This window comes from Rhinatrema bivittatum, chromosome 13, assembly GCF_901001135.1.
Source record: "Rhinatrema bivittatum chromosome 13, aRhiBiv1.1, whole genome shotgun sequence".
In the NCBI taxonomy this organism is placed as follows: Eukaryota; Metazoa; Chordata; class Amphibia; order Gymnophiona; family Rhinatrematidae; genus Rhinatrema; species Rhinatrema bivittatum.
This window is the reverse complement of record NC_042627.1, coordinates 60,798,243-60,814,037: the sequence shown is the minus strand read 5'-3', so window position 1 is coordinate 60,814,037 and position 15,795 is coordinate 60,798,243. Positions and strand designations below refer to the sequence as shown.

Sequence of the window (15,795 nt, the reverse complement as noted above, 5' to 3'; positions counted from 1 at the left end):
AGTGCCCCTAAACTGTACCAGATTGGAGCTGGACATTTTCCATTGTTTCACACAAGATATATTACAGGCAGCGGCAGTGTGAGCTTTCTCCACTGTGCCCTGCCAATGTGCCTCAGTCCTGCTGTGAAGGTAATACCTTTAAGCATGACAGTGAATTTCTATCTCCATGCATGTGCAGGTTTTGGTTTCTCTAGTGACATCAACAACCAGATGGCTGATCAGTGTCAAAATATGATCTATTCCTCTGCAAACTAGACTGATACCAACTCATTTCATCCAGGCCACTCAACAGTGTTTAGATGGTCAGTTGCTACTGACCTAAGTTATAGAGAGAGAGAAAGAGATGATAGCAACTATCTAGTCACCTATGAAAAACATCTTCAATTTCTAACTCTGGGCTTTTTTCTTAACTTTCATACTTATGCAAGTGCTTTCTCCAGGTCCTCCAAACTGAATAGTTTCTTATATTGTATGATATTCATATTAGGATGAGCCAATATTTAACACTTATATGGGTATGGGAAAGCATTTACTATAGGGGCAGCCCTTCCAGAGCTGTTATGTCTGACAGAAGATTCAAAGGCTTTCAAATCAACACTAAAATCTTACCTATTTAAGCAAGGCCTTTGAGTAAATATTTACAGGAGATCCGTTTTCCTTTTTTAAGATTGTTTTACATAATCTGATTCTGTTTTAAATTGTGTATGTAACTTGTAAACTGTTTAGATACCTGTAAGTGACTAATACATAAAATAAATAAATAGATTCAAACCAAGGTGGCCAGTGCACGCAGTATCTTTTATACAGAGGGAATTGCCATAATGAAAAAAGGTATCATTATTAATTCAATTGTTCAATTAAGCTTTCTATACTGGCCTTGAAGATCTGAATTAGGTAGCAGGTATATAGTCTAAAAAAAGTTCCTTTTAAGATAATGGGGAGGATAATTTTATAAATGTTCAAATGGGGTAAAATCTGCATCTACTTTTTATGTGCAGGCTTTACCCAGAATTTTCTAAGTAAACTTACATGCACAAGTTTGTTTTGAAAATTGCTAAGTAGGCTGGTACATGCACAAACTCACACAAAATTAGAGCCTGTTCTACTGAGGATGAAACTTACACAGGTGAATGGACGTGCATACCTTTTAAAATACAAAAGAATGTGTGTAAGGCCCAACTCTGCCTTTCCAGAACCCCTCTTCCCAGTAAGCCTAAAAGTACACGTAAAATCAGGTTCTGCTCATACTTTTGTATGCACTGAGACAGTGACAATTTTTAAACAACCATTCATAAACATCAAATCTTTTTAATGTTCATTAATGGCTTTTGCATATACAATGCAAGGGTGAAATCACACAACTTAGGGGTCTATACACTAACTCGCATTAAAGCTGTCACAGTAACGCAAGTTACCTGTCGATTTTAACACTGGAGGTACATCAGGTTCTAACACCCAATGTATGAAACTAATGAGATGCACAATGCGGCAGCTTTAGTATGGCTGTGTTAAAGACTGTGCAGCCATGGGATCACTACTGCATTTGGCAGCTCAGGTTTCCCCACGCCAACCAACTCAAGAAAATCCCTCCCCCCTCCCCACAACACACTAGGCTTCACCCACCTTCATAGGACAAATCCAGACCCCTACACATATTACTGAAGTAGAAATCTAAGCTTCTGTCTCACTACTTCCAATCTTCCTCTCCCCCACCTCCACAACTCCATTATTGACCCCCACCCCCATCTTCTACTCATGGTGTCCAAGGTCCCCACCTGAATCTTCACTGGCAAAAGGAAGCCAATTTCCCTCCCACTGGCTGCAAAATCCAAAATTGTGCTGCTGACGCTCTAATCTAAAAACCAAAGCTCTGCTGTCAGTAGAGGTCTGCCAGTAGGCCTTTTTTTTTTTTTTTTAGGAGGGCAGGGAGTGAGCAGGCATACATCCAGCAATAATACCTAATGAGTCCATTAGAACAATTTATTTTTTCTATTTGCATGCATATTGATATCATTGAGGAACCTCCAAAACTCAAACAATTAACACACATTACCGTGCTTAGTACATGAGCAATAAGTAGTACCCTGTGTTAATGCTTATGTTCATTAATACAAAGTACCTCAACCAGAATGCCATCTTAAAAAATTAAATCAGCAAGTCCCTCTCAAACTAGGAAAACAGCTTCCTTTGGACAGAATACCATTCAAATTGTATTCACTACGGATGTGGTTGATGGATGTACCCTGCTGCTGGCATGTCTAAGAAATTAAGAGAAGTTGCAGAGTTAGAACCTGGCTCCTTTAGTGCTCAGAGGAGTCAATTTCCTGCCTCAGGAAACCATATCTATATTCAATGCAGTATGGTATCACAATCTATTATAAGGAGCTGAAGTACTAAAAAGAGATTTTGTAAAAAATATGTGGGGGACCAAATTTCTGTATGTTCTTAATTCTCTTGGGTTTACAAAAGAGATATTAAAATAAAGAAACATCTCCAAATGTTAGGGAGAAAGAAGATGGGTAGAACACAACTAAATCCTGAACAACCCAAGAATGGTTACTCCACACACTTGCCCTCAATTCAGTAAAGAGAGTGGTTGCAGGGACTCAACAAGTCACATAAAGAGAGGTGAAACTGGAGAAGAGTAACTCTCATTCTGGCACACAGGGAAATCTGACTGTTGATGTGCTGTGTTCATTATTGGTTCAATGATTTGATTTGGACATGGTTGATGTGTGTGGTGTTATTTACTTAAAATTATTTAACAAAATTTCAAATACTACAATAGTGTACACAGCGTTAGTTTAATCTTTTTATTACAGACAATTAATAGGCAACGAAAAACAATTGTAGAAACAGCTAAACACTAGGCATATTTTGCAGATATGTCTTTATTAATATTTATTTCTAGTTTCCCAAATACAAATGGCACAGAGAATCCCTGCAACCAATCCGATAACTGAGTTGAGGCCCAGTGAAGTCGAGGTCCCACACAGGTGCTTCCATCTTCTAAACCTGTCTTGTAAACGCACTCTAAGTCATATCTTCTTCAGTGGCCAGGAAGAGTTTCACACCTGCCATGTCCTCTTCAGACGTCACAGGTATGCTCTACAAACACACAATATGTAAAATATTTGTAACATATTTTGCATATCTGTAAAACATGATGCAATAAAGCCTCAGTATTAAATACTGGAGCACTTTGCAACTTCGGTAACAGATAAGTTTTGCTCCTAAGAACAAGCATTTACCTCTTTTTACAGCCATCGCTAATGTAAATATACATGCTCACAAAATGAAGATGGAAACTAGCAAACACAAGTAATAATAACAATCATGTATGTAAGTAATGTTGAATCAGAAGCTGAATTGGTGATTCACAAAGTTACAAACAGCTTCCAAAATACAAAAAGCACAAAGAAGTTAAAACAGAAGACTATCTTTTCTTCTCTTTCAGAATCGGATTTCAAATCTACTGTTCATCTTTCACCTTCTTTATTTAAGATTTCTCTTCCTAGTTCAGTGAATTGTCTAGCACTCTCAAAACCATTGGCATCCATGACTGACACAGTACACAGTGATATAACTATATGTATCTGTGTGACAAAACACATGCAAACAGAATAATATGATTGATAAAGTAACTGGAAAACACACAATTGAACAATTTCTAATCTTAAATCTAATTCTGTTATTTCCTTCATGCTCATCAATACATCTCATGCATCATGAAAGAAGAAGTCACATTTGTCCCTCTCTGTATACAAAGTTCTAGTATAGAAAATAGTGCAGAGTGCAAAAAATCCTATGCAAATAGAGCAAGAAACAAACTGTTTTCTTGGTTGCTTGAGACACACAAGGAAATAGGCACATGAGAATCATAATAATTTAAGCTTACAGGCAATTCATGGAAATCTAACTTCTTTTAGGTTAATGTTATTTTTTGTGTAGATGGTAGGCTATCCATAGTCCAGCTTGTTTTTTTGGGAGTCATGAACAGGTACACTGGTGTAATGATGATCTAAATTACTGCAGATGTGAGGCAAGGAGATTTCTCCTCTAATGCTGCACCCATTAGGGGATAACAGATCCAAAAATAGGTTGACATAGGAATGTCAAAAACATGATTTTTCATCTCAGAAAATTGCATTTTTACAGATTTTTTTCTGATCTTTTAGAAGAAAATTAATTTTGCTAGAAAGTAGATCTATAATGGATGTTACATAAGACAAGCTTACCTAGAAACTTCTTTCTATATTTCCTTGCTCTCCAATTACAGTAATCTTCTGTTTCCAAGATATCTTCCTCTTCCTATTGTATTTCTTCTTGCATTGAAAGTTTTGAGTTGTAAAGGTTCTCTCAAGCTATGCTATATATTCCACTGAAAATGCTTGAAGATCTTCTTTGGTGCCACATGAAAAGCACCATTTGTACTGTGAATAAATCTAGACTTCATTTTGAGTCCCAAATATTCATTTAATTATTACTTTGCTACCCAAATAGTCTTCATTGTACTATTCCCGTGTTTTATTCTGTAGTGTGAATCAGAGGGTACAGTTAATGGGTATCCACTGTTCCTTGAAGCAAGAAATGAGACATTTATTAATATCACGAACTATAATGGCACTACTAATTGTATTTCACGTCAAAAATCCTAACTTAACAGTTCATTAACCAGATTTTTCAACATTTAGTTGAGCAAAGCATGTCCGGTGCAGACATAGAATATGTGCATGAACAGTGATGATCACAATTCTTGTTTCACATAATATTTGTGTCAATATGTTCCATAAATATTTTCCATTCCTATATATTTTCTTAATCTAAACAGATGCTTCTATAGAGATAAACAAATCAATTTCTAAGAGAACATTTGGGAAGTCCCTAATGAGAAACATTTTTTGACTTCTACTGTTTTAAAAACTTATTCAGCTTCTGAATGTGTTATACCAATAAGGAGAACAAAATTACAAAGCCACTTATTACAACTAAGATACTTATGCTATACATTTCTATGTTTATTTAGTGCTTTTTTTTATACCGGCATTCATGATTTACAATCATATCTTGTCGGTTTACATGGAACCGGGGTACAACAACCTTAAACATCAACATAGCGAAGAGAAGTAATAGTTACATTGAAACAGGGGTGATAGAACTGAGGGAAGAAGACGACAAAGCAGAAGGTAACTCAATGAGCAGAGCAATTATTTACAGTGTGCTGAATGTTCAGTAATGATAACTATAGCGGATCAGTGAACTTAGGGAAAGGCTTGTTTAAATAACAAGTCTTAAGCCTTTTTCTAAATGTCAGCAGGCAAGGTTCCTGTCTGAGTTCAGGGGGGATAGCATTCCATATGGTTGGTCCTGCTGTAGAGAAAGCCCGTTCTCTCGTGGCTAGATGATGGGTGGATTTGGATGAGGGGGCGTGAAGGGATCCTTTGTAGGCTTCTCTAATAGGTTTAGACGAGGTGTGTAGTCTGAGTGGGAATTGAAGGTTAAGATCTAAATATGTATGCACTAAAGGAAAGGAAAGATATGAGATTTAAATACCTCAGAGGTATCAATGAACAGGCGGTGGCTCTCTAAATTGAAAGGAGACTACGGAACAAGTTGTCATGGGATGAGGGTGAAAGCAGACAGACTGAGGAGTAAACTAAGGAAATATTTCCTTACAGAAAGGGTGGTGAATGTATGAAACAGCCTCCCAGTGGAGATGCTGGATATGAGGATGGTTTTGTGGATGATGGTTTTGTGGATGATGGTGAGGGACTTGTGTAGAATTCTGAAACTTATTGGTAGCCAGTGTAGATTTCTGAGGATGGGTGTGATGTGGTCTCTTCTGCCAGTGTTTGTTAGGATACCTTTCATACCATGTGAAAGCAATCATATCTGATGATCTCAGGTAGTTAAACAAATGGATAAAACGACAGCAAAAGCCAAAAAAAAAAAATACTTGGGTGCATAGAGAGAGGAATGGTCAGCAGAAAAAAAAAGGGGGGGGGGGGAACTGTCCCTGTATAAGCCCCTAGTAAGACCTCATTTGTAATATTTTGTACAATTCTAGAAATTACACCTTCAAATGGATGATGGCGTCGATTCAGCGGGTGGCTATTAAAGATCTAAATATGTATGCACTAAAGGAAAGGAAAGATACGAGATTTAAATACCTCAGAGGTATCAATGAACAGGCGGTGGCTCTCTAAATTGAAAGGAGACTACGGAACAAGTTGTCATGGGATGAGGATGAAAGCAGACAGACTGAGGAGTAAACTAAGGAAATATTTCCTTACAGAAAGGGTGGTGAATGTATGAAACAGCCTCCCAGTGGAGATGCTGGATATGAGGATGGTTTCTGCATTCAAGATAGAATGGGACAAGTACAGGGCATCTCTGATGGAGTGGTAGGGATTGTAGAGCTGATCAGTTGTGTGGCTAGGAAGACTAGATAGGCTATCATATTTCTAATATTTCTAGGTTGGTTCCTCGGGAAAAAAAAGTACTGTGTAAAATGATCTCAGGTTGCTTGTTTTCTTGTACGAAGAGATCATTTCTTCACAGAAAAGGTGATGGATGCACAGAACATCTTCCCAAACGAGGTAGTAGAGCACACACACACACACACAGTACCAGAATTCAAGAAAAAATGGAAAGTTCCATATTTAGACAATAACTCTTCTGATTAGAGTGACACTTCAGGCCTAAAGTAAAAATATTTACACTTAATTTTTGTAAATTAAAATTGGCTTAGAAAAATCAGCCTGTTTTCTTTTGCATGTGGCACAGCCTGCCACATGATACCACCAGCAGCAAGAACACAGACTGGAATCTACAATCTTTTTTCTTTCTGCAGTTATTGCTAGGAATCACCTCCACAGGGGACTTAGAAAAATTTAGGCACAATGGCTATTTGCAGACACTTCTTAAAAAGGTGCTGCAAACCTCAGAAAAGTTGAATACATTTCTTTTATTTGAGGTACATATACTGAGCACATCAAGGAGTGACATCAGTTAGAATAGTTAGAAATTAAGGGCTGGATTTTAATAGCTACGTGAGGGCATAGATTTGTGCGTGCAACCTGGCGTGCACATGTTATAAAATCCGGGGTCGGCGCGCACAAGGGGGTGCACACTAGTGCACTTTGTGCGCGCCGAGCCCTAGGGAAGCCCCGATGGGTTTCCCCGTTCCCTCTGAGGCCGCTCTGAAATCTGAGCCCTACCTAAATCCCCCCCCCCCCACCTTTATTTTATAAGTTGCCAACGGCTGGCCCGCGATCCCGGGCACAGCAGCAAATGGCCGCTGTGCCTGGAGGCTCCGGCCACGCCCCCGCCCCGCCACTTTTTTCGAGCCCCGGGACATATGCGCGTTCTGGGGCTTTATGCGCGTCTTTTGAAAATAGGCCCAGCGCGCGTAGGCTTTGAAAATCTGCCCCTAACTTTTTATAGCTTAATATCTTCCCATTAACTGTGACAGATGTCCTAAACATCTCTAATGTTCAACATGGTTTCCAAATGATAAACAAAAGTGTTACTAGGCTGAAATACCTGAGAACAGAATAATGAATATACAATAATCTTCCCTCAAATGATGTTTGTAACCGATTTCAGATGCAGTACTCAGATTCCTATATCAAATTTTGATAGTACATTATAACTGGTAAAAATATGATGGGCCAAATCCAGGAGGTATTTATGTTAAAACTTGATTCAGATTGTATAAGAGAAAGAAGGAGAGCCCGAAGTGGTATAGTAAAATTGAAAGGTGACAAGTAGCAATGTGTCGAGACAGACAAAGAAATGGTGGAAATATTAAACAAATACCTCAGTTCGGTGTTCACTAAAGAGGACCCGGGAGAAGGTCCATTGCCGGTTGACAAGACCCTAGAAGGGAATGGGCTAGACACAGCTACTTTTACAGAAGAGTATGTATGGGAAGAGCTAGGAAAACTGAATGTGGTCAAGTCCATGGGGCTAGATGAGGTACATCCCAGGATACTAAGAGAACTCGAGATGTCCTGGTGGGTTCACAATATGAACTGTTCAATAGATACCTGGAAATGGGAGTGGTGCAACAAGGCTGGAGAAGAGCGGTTATGATCCCACTTCATAAGAGTGGTAGCAGAGAGGAGGCTGGAAACTACAGGCCTATTAGCCTCACTTCGGTGGTAGGAAAATTAATGGAAATGCTGACAGAAAGGATACTGAACTATCTATAATCTGGTAAGTTGCTAGATGCTAGACAACATGGATTCACCAGGGGAAGGTCCTGTCAAACAAATCTGATTGATTTTTTTAATTGGGTGACTAGAGAATTGGATCGAGGAAGAGCGCTCAATGTCATCTACTTGGATTTCAGCAAAGTTTTTGATATGGTCCCACACAAGAGGCTTGTGAACAAAACGAGAAGCTTGGGAGTAAGCACCAATATGGTGGCATGGATTACAAACTGGTTGACTGATAGGAGACAGCATGTAATTGTAAATGGAACATACTCTGAAGAGAGAGCCATGTTAAGTGGAGTGCCACAGGGATCGTTATTGGGACTGGTTCTGTCAATATCTTTTTGAGTGACATTGTGAAGGGATAGAAGGTAAAGATTGTCTATTTGCAGATGATACCAAAATCTGCAACAGAGTGGACACGCTTGAAGGAATAGAGAGCATGAAAAGTGATTTACGAAAACTTGAAGAATGGTTGAAGATTTGGCAGCTGTGATTCAATGCCAAGAGGTGCAGAGTCATGCATCTGGTATGCTGTAATCCAAGAGAGCTATATGTGATGGGGATGAAAGACTGATGTGCACAGACCAAGAGCGGGATCTTGGGGTGATAGTGGCTGGTGATCTGAAGATGACGACGCAATGTGACAAAGCAATAGCTAAAGCCAGAAGAATGTTGGGTTGCATAGAGAGAGAAATAACCAGTAAGAAAAAGGAGGTGATTATGCCCTTGTACAGGTCCTTGGTGAGGCCTCACCTCTATTACTGAGTTCAGGGCTGGAGCCCTTATCTCAAAAGGGATAGAGAAAGGACGGAGGTGGTCCAGAGAAAGGCTATCAAAATGGTGTGGAGTCAGTATCAAAAAACCTACAAGGCAAGGCTGAAGGATCTGAATATGTATATCCTGGAAGAGAGGATGTGCAGGGGAGATATGATACAGGCCTTCAGATACCTGAAAGGTTTTAATGATTTACAAATATCAAACCTTTTCCGCTGGAAAGAAATCAGTAGAACCAGGGGGTAACAAAATGAAACTCAAGAAAGGACATCTCAGAACCAACGTTAGAAAATGCTTCTTTTCAGAGAAGTGATTGCCTGGAATGCCCTTCCAGAGGAGGTGAAGACCAAAACAGTGAAAGAATTCAAAGGGGCATGAGATATATAATGTGGATCCCTAAAGTTAAAAGATGGAAATGAAGAAGAGTGTGCATGGGGGTAACTGGCTGGTGCAGCGGTTACTACCCTTAACTAAAAAGCCTTGATACTGTTGATGCTACTCCATCATTGCTCTCTGCTTCTACGGTGGGGGAAAGGAGAATTGGATTCAGACAGCTACTGACGAGGACCCTGATTTTTGCAAACTGGGGAATTGATGTGCAGACATGGGGGGAGGGACGGGGGGAGGGACAGGACAGCTTCTACGGCCAAGCCCATAGGCAAAGCACGTGAAACAGCACTGTCTGAATTTTCAGGAAGGCTCATCACCCAATAAAAATGTTGCTAGCAGTAAATTTTTATGAGTTATCCTAAGCTTGGTGATAAGTGCAAAGAGCAGAGGTTGCTACCCTTAAGAGAAACATGGAGTAACCTGCACGGTGTGGTGGATACTACCATGGGAGGCTTGGTGGATGGACCATTTTGGTCATTTTCCACCATCATTTCTATGTTTTGTTGTTTCTATATCCATGTTTAAAATTATCATGATTGCAAAATATTTAAACCAAAACAATGATATATGAAAAGGTGAATAATGAAACTAATTTTGTAGGGGTAGTTTTTGGGTACACTGTGAATGTTCATTTTTTTTTAAACTGATTTTAACAAAGCACTTTGAGGGCAGAATATATATAACTTGCTAATATATTTTTGATCCACTTCCTATAGGAGTTTTTTTTAACATAAACAATACCATTTGAACTAAGACATAAAATAGTTTGAAAAGTAGAAATCTGATTTAAAACAATTTAAAGGAAGCAACAAATTTTTGTGACGACTTTTTTTTCTTTAACCCAAGGTAAAAATCTAACATATGGTAAGGACAATTTTCAAAGGAAGTTGCCTGGATGAGAAAGCAATTACATGAGTAAATTCCTTGGACTGAAAACTGCCCTCCCCCCTCAGCATCTAAAAGTATGCATGCTGGCCCTGCCAGTGAAAATGAGCTTGCAGGTCCACAATAATGCCTATGGAGTTTCAAAATTACCCTATGTTGTGCAGTTTACTCAATTTCAGTATAATGTGCTTTTACGTACCCTGGTGAAGCCGGCAGAAATAAGGGGCATTATAGATGCTTCATCACGATCGCCATGTCTTTAGAAAAATAAAGAATGAGATCAATGTCAAATAGGCTATTTCCTTATAATGGCAATGAGTATTGTATTCCTTTATTTAGAAAATCTCCAATTAATCTATATAAGGAGGTCCATATACACTAGGCCGGTTAGTGGATAAGTTATCCAGTTAAAGTTAACCGAATAACTTGTCCCATATATTTAGCGGAAGAAACGTCCCATTGAATATACCAGTCTAAAGTTATCCAGCTACATCTAGCCGGATAACAAAAAACCTAACCGGCTATGTCTGAAAATAACCGGGTAGATTTTTTAGTTATGCAGCCTTGTGATGTCAGATAACGTGCTACTTAACCAGATATCTTGAAAAGATATCCAGTTAAGAAGTGCTGCCATCTACTAAAGAAAAAATAAGTTGCCTTATCCCATCCATTCCTCCCCCTCAAAGCATAAGTCAATTCAAACAATGTTTCCTAACCCCCACCGCACCCTAAACCTTTTCAAATAGTAGAGTTTGCCCTGTTTTGAAAGCCGGGTCTCGTCCTGATGTTACCTTTAAAAGGAGCTCAACCTGCTTCCTCTCTCCGACCCATCCACTAAGAAAAATCATGACTCCCACACCATCCCCATCCCCGCCAGTTCCTTTTTCTTCATTGCTGGGAGCGAGGGACTTTCTGACCCACTCCCGACACTTTCAGTGCTGCTCTGACAGAGGCAGCGCTGGAAGCGTAAACTTGAATGTAAGCTTATGCTTCCAGCATTGCCTCTGCCAGAGCAGTGCTTGAAGGGCCAGGAGCAAGGCATAGGGTTCCTCACTCCCAGCAATGAAGAAAAAGGTAGTTACCTAGCTAGAATTTCACCGGATAAGAGCTAAATATAGCCGGGTAAGCCATTTAGACAGATAACTATTACATTATCCATCTAAATGGCTTTTGAATATGGACCTCAGTTTCTTTATGGAAAGCCACGAGTGAAATTTTCCTTTATTCATTTAAGTTCCTTATGATATTATCATCTTTTTTCTTCCCAGACCACAGCATCAGTAATTCAAATTTTCTTGAACTCAATCAGCAATAAGATTTTCATATTTTCTAGATCCAAACTCTTTTTGCAATAGAGGAAGACCTGAAGGTTTAAAGTGAAGTTGCTTATTTCTAACAGGTATTCTCTGGCAACAAGGGACTCACCAGTCCCACTGAAGGATGATGTCATCAGATAGTGCAGACATGAAATTAATTTTCAGAACTTTCTAGGAAAAATCTGAAGTTTCCTTTCAGTATATGCAGCAGTTTGCCTCAGTTCTGTTAAGTTAATAAGCCTAACTCTAGAAGGGAAGGGTCGGTGGATATATGTGATAGGTGATTCTCCTCAATCACCTCTCTTCAGAGAACACCTGTTGCACAGAAGCAACTTCGCACTCTTGAGATTAGGTGAATCACATCGATACAGCTCCCTAGCTAAGCATTGTATTCAGCATAAAAAGGGGAAACAAAAATACGCAATCCCACCTACAGGGTGAAAACTCTTTTTGTAGAATAAAACACCCAATTTTGTTTTTTAAAGACAGACAACTCTAATAAGGTAATGGCCCTAGTTGGGGGGCTCGATATGGCTTCTAACTCTCAAAGATACCCTGGAGATTCACTGCCCAAACCTGCTGTCACACTGATAATCTGCATATAAACAATAATGTGATATAAATATGTAAACAGAAGTCCACATCACAGCTGTGCATAACTCCTTAACAGATTTGACTTCAGATAGGTCACCGATGCAGCCATGGCCCAACTATGAATGAATGAATTTATTAATCGCCTCACACTAAAAAGGCCAAAGTGATGTACAGGATAAAACTTACATAAATAATAATTTACATAAAAAATTAAATGACAACAAATATAAAAACATTGTTCTAACAAATACAATAAATACGTATTGAAACAGTTAAATTATTATGGGATCATCTGTATCAAATGCTTGATCTTCTAGACAGCCTGCTGCAAAAAAAGTTCTTGAGTATAGTCGAACATTTTGCCGCAAGAATTCAGTTTCAATTTAATTGGTAAAGAGTTCCATAATACTGGGGCGGCTACTGAGAAAGGCGAGTCTCTGGTAGAAGAAAGACGAGCAAGTCTAACTGAGGGGATGTCTAACAAGCCCCGCTGACTGAAGCACTCTAGATGGCTTGTACACTTTTAATAATGCGTTTGCCCATGAACAAGTGTTTGGATACTAACTTTATAAGCTATATGCTTATAAGCAATATGCTTTATAAGCAATATGCTGTTTAATTGGCAACCAATGTAAATCTGTCAAAACTGGAGTAATGTGCTGATTTCTTTTGGTACCAGTAACCAGGCGGGCTGCAGAGTTGAGAAGTGTAAAGGTTGTAATGTTGAAGCAGGTAGTCCAAAATAAAGGCTATTACAATAATCAATCACGGGAAAGATAATAGTTTGAATGACCATTCGAAAATCAGCAGGCAATAACTTTTTTAGACCAGAAATCACTTGTAACTTATAAAAACTGGATTGAATAACTGCTTTAATTTGAGGTTTAAAAGAAAGGTGAGAGTCAAGTAAAACGCCTAGGCTTTTAATAAAATCAGCCAGATCAAAAATACAATTTACCAAAGAGACAGTTGGATAATTCTTCAAAGATTATGGTTGTTTTAAAACCAGGAATTTGTCTTTTTGACATATTCAAAGACAACTTATTGTGATGTAACCAGGATTGAATTGATGAAAAACAAAAGTTGTAAAAGATCTAAAGTTTCTTTCCAAGTCGGGCGAATGCAGATAAAAAATTGTATGTCATCAGCATAGATCTTGTGTCCATCATAAGTCATGGCATGCAATTTTGCAGTTGGGGGTCAAACAGATATTAAAGAAAACAGTTGATAAAGTAGATCCTTGCGGAACGCCAGTGTTAAGATTGAATCTTCTCAATCGGTTATTCATATAAGATGTATTGTGTTCTATTCTTAACAAAAGCCGTAAAACAATCCAACACCTTATCAGATATACTGTATTCGTGTAGATGAAAAAGGAGTATATCATGATCTACAGTGTCAAACGCTGAAATATCGAGCGAGACCAAAATAAACTTGCTACCATTATCAAATTCCCTTCTGAAAGAATCAACTAGTGAGAGCAATAAAAGTTCTGTGCTCATATATTTCCGAAATCCAAATTGATGGGGATCACGTATCTCATGATTTTCAAGATTTATTTATTTTATTTATTTGACTATTTTCTATACCGGCTTTCACGACCAGGGGTCGCATCAAACCGGTTTACATTGAACAGTTTGTGCATTAAACATAGAACTGGAACAACTAAACTGGTGCAGGAAATACAGTTACAATGAACAAGGAATTATTTAACTATTTAAATAGTTAAATAGTTTAACTATTAACTATTAACAAGATAACTATTTAACTGAGTCAATGCAGCTTGTTCAATAACTTTAGACATGAAAGGTAGGGTTTAATAGCAGCTTTCTTTAGACAATCAGGAAGGAAACCTCTCTCAAAAGATTTGTTCACAATTAAAGTCAGAACAGGGAAAGCAAAATGTTGCTTACCTGAAACAGATGTTCTCACAGAACAGCAGGATGTTAGTCCTCACATATGGGTGACATCACAGGATGGAGCCCAATCACGGAACACTTTTGTCAAAGTTTCTAGAACTTTGACTGGCACCTACTGGGCATGCCCAGGATGGCACTAACCCTGCAACCAGCAGGGGTCCCCCTTCAGTCTTGTTTAAAAGCTAAAGTGCCAAAAATAAAAATAAGAAAACATAACGAACCCCAACACCGCGGGGTGGCGGGCGGGTTTCATGAGGACTAACATCCTGCTGTCCTGTGAGAACACCTGTTACAGGTAAGCATCATTTTGCTTTCTCACAGGTCAAGCAGGATGGTAGTCCTCACATATGGGCGAGTACCGAGCTGAGGATGTCCGAACCTGCACCAAATGTACCCAAAGATGTACAACAGGCACAACAACTGGGGTGGAATTTGGTAGAGAGCATCCTGAACCCTAACGGGCAGACGGAAGGGTGTTGGTACATCAAGTTGCAAAAAGGTTGCGCAAGACAGATTGGCCAAAGATGGAATCTTGTCTTCCAGCCTTGTCTAGACAATAATGGGCTGTAAAGGTATGGAGAGGACTCCAGGTAGCAGCCCTACAAATATCAGGAAGCGGCACCGAGCGAAGGTGCGCTACAGAAGTTGCCATGGCTCTGACAGAGTGTGCTTTAACACGGTCCTGAAGTGGAATGCCTGCTTGCTGACAGCAAAAAGAAATGCAGTCCGCTAGCCAGGAAGAGAGAGTCTGCTTACCCACAGGTTGACCCAATCTGATGGAAGCAAAGGAAACAAACAATTGAGTACTTTGCCTGTGGGCAGCTGTACGGTCTAGGTAGAATGCTAGAGCCCGTTTGCAGTCGAGGGTAGGCAGAGCCTGCTCTCCTGGGTTAGAATGGGGCCTGGGAAAGAAGGTAGGTAGTATAATGGATAGATTAATGTGAAACTCTGATACTACCTTAGGCAAGTTCTTCGGGTGAGTGTGGAGTACTGCCCAGTCATGCAGAAGTTTTGTGTAAGGCGGATAGGTAACTAGGGCCTGTAACTCACTAACTCTGCGGGCAGATGTTATTGACAGAAGAAAAATCACTTTCCATGTGAGAAAGCGAATATCACAGAATTGGAGAGGCTCCAATGGTGGTTTCATGAGCCGACCTAAAACCAGATTAAGGTCCCAAGAAGGGGCCGGAGGGTGCAGTGGAGGCTTGAGGTGGAGCAAGCCCTTCAGAAAACGTGTTACAAGGGATTGTACTGAAATAGGAACATCCCCGACACCTTTATGGAAGGCGGCCACCGCACTGACATGCATTCTGATGGAGGAAGTTTTTAGGCCTGATTCTGACAAGTGCCAGAGATAGTCTAGAAACTTCATGGTGGAACAGGTAAAGGGATCAAGGGTCTGAGAAGAACACTATGATTTAAACCTGTTCCATTTGTAAAGATAAGATTTTCTCATGGAAGGCTTCCGTGAAGCAATCAGGACATGGGAAACTGGCTCCGAAAGGTTGAGAGGCTGCAGGATTAACCTTTCAACATCCAGGCTGTCAGGGACAAGGCCTGAAGATTGGGGTGGCGTAGGCACCCATTGTTCTGCGTGATCAGAAGCGGGTCCTTCCCCAGGGGAATGTGCCTGCGAATGGAGAGGTCCTGAAGAATCGGAAACCACACTTGACGTGGCCAGTGAAGTGCTATCAG

The 15,795-nt window shown here is 39.7% G+C and overlaps 1 protein-coding gene across 5 annotated transcripts in view; it reads right to left on the bottom strand.

Moving 5' to 3' along the window:
- Positions 1 to 15,795, bottom strand: part of PDE8A (phosphodiesterase 8A) — a 399,353-nt gene that overhangs the window by 116,579 nt on the left and 266,979 nt on the right. For all 5 annotated transcript variants that reach the window (XM_029575868.1, XM_029575867.1, XM_029575869.1 and 2 more), the window contains exon 5: positions 10,471 to 10,528. In XM_029575868.1, coding sequence (XP_029431728.1) covers positions 10,471 to 10,528 — 58 coding nt within the window. The remainder of the gene's footprint in view (positions 1 to 10,470; positions 10,529 to 15,795) is intronic.